This window comes from Cydia amplana, chromosome 11, assembly GCF_948474715.1.
Source record: "Cydia amplana chromosome 11, ilCydAmpl1.1, whole genome shotgun sequence".
Lineage (NCBI taxonomy): Eukaryota > Metazoa > Arthropoda > Insecta > Lepidoptera > Tortricidae > Cydia > Cydia amplana.
In genome coordinates, this window is record NC_086079.1 from 14133619 (window position 1) to 14140375 (window position 6757).

Consider the following 6757-nt stretch of genomic DNA (forward strand, 5'->3'; position numbering starts at 1 on the left):
TACTTCACAAAGTTTTATATATGACTCTTCTAGACTCTCAGCGAGGTCTTCCCAGCGACAACCGGCGGTGCAGCACAAATGTGCCTCGAGCAAGCAGTACCCCTGCTGGGCGCGTTGCCGTTAGACCCGGTCATAGACTAGGAATCCTCTAGACTGAGTTCAGAGCAATTATTTCATGAAACCGATGCTGCCAAAAATACGGGGGTGCGGGGGGACGAGGTGAGCGAATCCCGTGCCGTGATTGGTCCGTTCAAAGACACGGACCAATCACGGCACGGGATTAACTCGAAGATGGAGTAAAACTACCGTATGAGTGGCAGAGGGGGTAGCGTTACTATGCTCAGTCTAGAGGATGTCTTGTCTGTGGACCCGGTGCTCGCGCGCTGCTGCGACGACGGACGCGATTTCATCGCGGAGCTGCCCGGCTCGCCGGCCGTCACCGCGCTGATGGCCGTTGTTGACAGTGAGTCATGTCTGCCGTCCCTCTTTCATGAATACAGTTAGAAAAAGACGGGTCTATCTCGCGGCGAGATACTGTCGCGTCATGTGCTAGGCCTACTGATGCTTCACAATTTAAATCACAAAGTTGTCTTTTGTGTGACATCAGTTATAGAGCCCTTAGACCACCACAGACATAAACGGATTATCTATTATCTAATCTAATACCTTTAAACGAGCAATTCTTGTTTATTTATTGATTTATTTATATATATATATATATTATTTAGGTCTTATCTCTGGGTAAACGCGCGTTTTTGAGTTTTTATATGTCGCCCAGATATGGATGGAATGGAATGGAAATTTTCTATGTATAAGGTATATTTTCTTGAAATTTTTCTAAACTTAGACTTTCTCATTTGTTTCAGAAATTGTAGCGGCTTGCGAAAGTACTTCTAGTTAATAAGTGATACTTAAATGTATAAATTTATAAAATCAATAAATCACTGCTAGTCCAGCTCACAATGTATTTCAGCTATTGGCTACAAAGAGAATATAACCACTATGTTTATTGACTAATGCAGAAAATATATGACAGTATATTATTTATTTGTAATAAATAAATGTTATTTTATTAAATTATTAGTAGTTTTTATTTTTATTTCTTCCTATCCAAAACCAGTAAAAATACACAAACTAAACTAGAGTCAGACCAAGAAAAGTCTGCAGCGGGTTTGACAGCCCTCGCAGTGCCAGTGTTATTTTAAACGTCAGAAGTTTGACGTTTAAAATAACACTGGCACTGCGTGGGCTATCAAATCCGCTGCAGACTTTTCTTGGTCTGACTCTAAGTACATGCATTATAAAACTAAAAATAATCTTAGAAGGCTGACAGCTACTTCGACCAGAGACTAAGTCTGGCCATTCAAAGAGGTAACGCTGCCAGTCTTCTGGGCACCATAACTCAGGACAGCGACCTAGGGAGCATTTTTTATTTATAAGTTTATTTATAGGTGAACCAGGATCTATTGAGGATGCGCCATGTTGCGGAATTTCACTGGAACTAATTTTTTCATACTACACTGATTTGTCACCCTATACATGAGAATAACAGCGCCCTCTTGACAATTATCATATATTACGTCAGGCTATACTTCAACAGTCAACTTATTCAGAACCGACTGGTGGCGGTGGAGCATAAAAAAGATTCTTATCCGGGAAAAATTATTTAATTATGAATCATAATCATAATTTATGATTTTCCCAAAATGTCTAGGTCGAGTTTTACAAAGCTAAGTTCGCTGTTTGCCTCTCTTTCTACGACTATGCATGTTCCCGGTGCAAGCACAACATATTAATTAAAGTCGTAACACACTATCGCACTGCACCGCGACCTTGGTGCGTCGCACTCATAAGTGAGAGCGAGAAAGAGATACCTTCTTCTCGCTCTCACTTATGGGTGCGGCGCACCGTGACCTTGAACGGTGCGATAATGTGTTACGACTTTTACACGTCCAAGAATCTTGTAGCTTGGCTAATTTTTGAATCACCACCACCCACCTAGAAGAAAAAAACACGTGACTTTATTTTGACGTTTCGTTTGACATTGACACTTGACAGTCAGCGCTCATGGGATGTTAAACCGGCGATATATTTTTATTTAAATTCATACTTAAATCTCTGATTGCATTTGTTTATAAATATTTACTGGTATAAATTCAATGGGTTCAATAATCAAGTGATATTTAATTTTAAAACTCTGAACTTGGTGTTGCACAACAGTCCTTATCTTTGCACGAACTTAGATTCTAGGATCGTGGTTGAAACCCGAGATGTCGGGCCACGGTTCTGATGAGGAAGAGAAGCCTTGTCGGGCGTGTTCTGATTTTAAATCGTGGGCCAAGTCGCAGAAGCCCCCGAAACCTGGTGCCCCGAAAAAGGTCAGATTAGGTTATGCTACTCATGATTAACTTCGAATCTTCTTAGTTTCTGGTAAATTCTATGAAATAAAAGAGCAAGCTTGCAATGTTTTGCATTAAAAAAAGGGTTAATTTTACTGGATATTATGAAATTTATTTAATACTTCTGCATTCAACTTAAAACTATCATGTTTAAAAGGGAATCATTATATGTGCCCTTTTAAATGAAGAAATATTACACTGTAACCCAGTGTATCAATATTCAATATATTTATTCAACATATTTTGTCCAGGATTCTCCTACCAAGCCTACCCGGAAGGACTGCCCGTTAGACAAGGAAGAGCTTGGGCAGGCGACATGGGGCTTCCTACACTCCATGGCCTCCTACTACCCGGAGAAACCCACAAAGGCTCAGGCCAAATCCATGACACAGTTCTTTAATATATTTTCCCAATTTTATCCTTGTGAGCCATGTGCATTAGACTTTAGAGAAGAGTGAGTATTTTTATCCCTTCTTACACAGTAGAATAGGAATATCCACTACAAATTATGATATTTTGTGGCAAGATTGAATTTAGTAAAAGTATACCTTTACTAAATTGAATCCATTACATTTCAATTTACAAAAGTTCATTCGTGTTGAGGTGGCATACACAGTTATAGAAAATTAGATGTGGGAATTATAACTTTCCTATGATACTTTAAATTTCATCGAGTCATGTGCTACTGAGGAAATTTATCCTGAGACCCGGATATTACTTAACAGTTTTCTCCCCTATACAAACGTAGATATGTTGGCTGATTCAACATAATGTTTAATTTTTCAGTTTAAAAGAAAACCCTCCACAGACAGAATCAAGAAACGCACTAGCACAATGGCTGTGCGAGCGACACAATACAGTGAACGAGAAACTTGGTAAACCAGAATTTGACTGCAGCAAAGTGCATGAGAGGTGGAAAGATGGCTGGCTTGATGGCTCCTGTGACGGTTAAAGCCCATACCTAGAAATTGTTGTTATTCTGAAGATAAACAATACCTCAAGAGGCCATGCATATACTTGTCATATGATTGCTGCAATATGTTGTTAGCTTCAGTGAAAATCATAACATTATAAATACTGAGTCACAAACTCTTTCACATAAACTTGCATAAGCAAGTAATTCTTTTGGTTGTATGATTTTATTCATTAGAAGAATAATAAGATTTCATAATAGTTGTAAATGGACTGATGCTTTTAATATATACTTGGTGTACTTGTTGTCTACATATACCTATGTATAATATACAACCTACTTCGCTTACCGAAATATTTTACCTGCGTTAGTTAATTTTATGTAGTTACATAAGATTTAAAATTGTATTGTGCCTGATAAGTCCAAGTGTTATTTATTTATTATTTAGTTTTTTTGGTGACATATAAACATGTTAAAACTTGCCAGTGGTTTTGTTTTTCTTTTTAACCATGTTACTGTTTAGACTTGGGAAATTTTTAGACCTTGCAGGATAGGACCTTGAAGAGCGTGAACCTATAGGACTACTGGTATTCTTTCCTTATGTCCTGCATTCTATCTTCTGTGTTTCATATAGTCAAGGTTATAAATTGATTCTTTACTATCTTTAACCCTTTGAACGCCATGAATACAATAAAGTCGTCGTTACCCGTCGTGCCCACTGCCCACCGCGCCAAGGACAATCATAGATGTTATGGCGGAAAAGTAACCTTCACACTTTCAAATAAGGTTTACATTAGCTTGATTGCGCCCGAGAGCTTGGCGTTTGAGTGATGTTTGTGTTTATGACATAAAGCGTTCAAAAGGTTAAGAATTTCTATGAGTTTTATATATGTAGCGATACAAATTAATCCTTTTGATAACTGTACATGAACTGAACATTGATTATGATAGAGTGTGAAAAAATCAAGGCCTGTAAATAACAGTTTCACTAGATGGCGTTGTCATTGCCATATACACATTTTGTACATTGTGATAGCCAAAGGTCAATCAATAGCACTCGATTAAAGCACTGTTCTTAATTAGATCACCAAGGGGCCGAGTTTTGAAATTCGACCGCTCGATTTCGTGTATTTCTTTCAGTAATATCTCCACTACTAGGCATGTAAATTCTACTAATAGAATTGAAAACGAGTGGTCAATACCACTCTATTCCCAATTTCTATCACTCGTATTCCAAAAATCAGCATTTCGCAGTTTTCCACCGATTTTTGAGTGACGAAATCGAGCGATCGAAATTCAAAAATCGGCCCCCAGGTTTAGTGTCAGGAAAAGCTATTGAGCTAATCTATTATGGGTAATTTGTTAATACATTTGTATTATATTTTAAGTTGTTATTGTATTAAAAGTTTATACTCTTTTGAGTAAGACCCTAATTTTGTTCAACTTTGCACTAGGATATTTTATCCATTATAGCGTTAATAACATTATACTTTAGTAAGTTGAGGTTTAAAAAAAGGAAAACACTATGTGATTTCATTGGTTTTATTAACATGTAAAAGTACAAAGTCATTAATCATATCATAAGTCAAAAGACAGAAAACACAGTTTAATATCGTTCATACATATAATTACAATTATAGCAAGGAACATTAAAGACGGATACTTTATGGATCAAATGTTCCATATTTCTGCTTATTATCATGTCGAGCCGCACCACTTGCCTCTAAAAGTCTAAAAGGAGGTATCTGGCCTTGTCAAAAGCATACAGTTCGCACCCGTTGTCATTGCTACTCGTATTGAGTGTAAGTTCAATGCGTTTTGTGATGTTAAACATACCTATTGTGACGGAAAAATCCTTATATACTAGGACAGGAAATACAGTCTGTCATTTAAACATCTTATAAACTATTGGAACATAATTGAGTGTTTCACAGCTCGTCTAAAACCATTTTCAAAATGGCCCAAAAAACAAAAGACATGTTCAATGCCTCATACATTATAATTATAACACTCATACTTCAAGTTTCAACTAATAGGAGACATACACAGGCCCAAGCAAAAAAATCGGTTGGGAGCTCCTGTCCATATCTATATTCTCATTACAGTGGCAATTTTTTTTAAATTGTTTGACACGCTATTTCTTGCCCGCCGCTTAGATTCCACCAATCTTGAAACCTGCCAATTCGATATATATTACTTACATCGAAACCTTGTATTGCCTTCTGGTACAAAATGTATTAAAAATATTAAAATTGACTGGTAACTAATACTAGTAAAGGTAGCACAGTGCAATCGTTGAGACTACTCGACTTAGTAAAGACGCAGGCTGCTGTTACTCGCTCCAAACTTGCGGACCGTGCCGATTACATGCTCAAATACCGGCTTCTTTATACCGTACAGATAACCTGCGTAAGTACCTCAGGCCGCACAGCCAACACGCCAATCGCAAACGCTCCGTAGCTATAGAAACAACTGCCACAGTCGCACTATTATGGAAGAGTGACAGAGACAAAGCGTTTCGTTGTCGAAGCGACAGCGATTGTCACTTTGTCTCCAGGCCCCAATTTCACCACGGTGACAGGTGCGACAATTGTAAAACATCACTGTTGCTGACGTCACTGGCATCCATGGGCTACGGTTACCGCTTACCATCGGGTGGGCCGTATTCCTGTTTGCCACCATCAGTGTATTATTTAAAAAAAATATTATATCGGAAAAAAACGGATATTTCTCTTACCAAGTTTCTGACAATTGTTACAAGAAACACGACAATTATCACATAATTCCGACACAGAACTCATTTCCTGTCAAGAATTGCCGACAATTATTTTAAATCTTGTGACAATTGTCAGAAACTTGGTAAGAGAAATGTCTGTTTTTTTCCCATATAATAAAGTTTTTTTTTAAATAATACACTGACGGTGGCAAACAGGAATACGGCCCGCCCGATGGTAAGCGGTAACCGTAGCCCATGGATGCCAGTGACGTCAGCAACAGTGATGTTTTACAATTGTCGCACCTGTCACCGTGGTGAAATTGGGGCCAGGTTTACTGATTGTACCGCCACGTGAGCCGGTCGCGGCCCGCGGGCCGCACGTAGGGGCGCGAGCGCGTGGCCCGCGCCGAGCCGGTGCTGCTCCTGCTACTGACAGACGCCAGGCCGCTCGCATTCCCACTACTCGCACCGTTGCCGCCCGCGCTACTCTTGGAGTTGCCATTGCTGCCGGTATTTGCTCCGCTACTCTTGGAGTTGCCGTTGCTGCCGGTATTTGCTCCGCTACTCTTGGAGTTGCCGTTGCTGCCGGTATTTGCTCCGCTACTCTTGGAGTTGCCGTTGCTGCCGGTATTTGCTCCGCTACTCTTGGAGTTGCCGTTGCTGCCGGTATTAGCTCCGCTACTCTTGGAGTTGCCGTTGCTGCCGCTATTTGCTCCGCTACTCTTGGAG

General features: G+C 39.5%; 1 protein-coding gene across 1 annotated transcript; it reads left to right on the forward strand.

The window, feature by feature from the left end:
• The first annotated feature begins 2065 nt into the window (after positions 1-2065).
• Positions 2066-3398, forward strand: LOC134652234 (FAD-linked sulfhydryl oxidase ALR). Its single transcript, XM_063507404.1, has 3 exons — positions 2066-2378; positions 2651-2853; positions 3186-3398. Exons 1-3 carry the CDS (start codon positions 2271-2273, stop codon positions 3349-3351), a joined length of 477 nt encoding a protein of 158 aa, XP_063363474.1. The 5' UTR covers positions 2066-2270; the 3' UTR covers positions 3352-3398.
• The last annotated feature ends 3359 nt before the right edge of the window (positions 3399-6757 follow it).

Bases quoted from the DNA above. Each gene is read 5' to 3' on its own strand.
- LOC134652234 (XM_063507404.1), top strand. From the start codon at position 2,271: ATGTCGGGCCACGGTTCTGATGAGGAAGAGAAGCCTTGTCGGGCGTGT. The intron at 2,379-2,650 runs GTCAGATTAGGT...TATTTTGTCCAG, and splicing joins AACCTGGTGCCCCGAAAAAG to GATTCTCCTACCAAGCCTAC. The intron at 2,854-3,185 runs GTGAGTATTTTT...TTAATTTTTCAG, and splicing joins GCATTAGACTTTAGAGAAGA to TTTAAAAGAAAACCCTCCAC.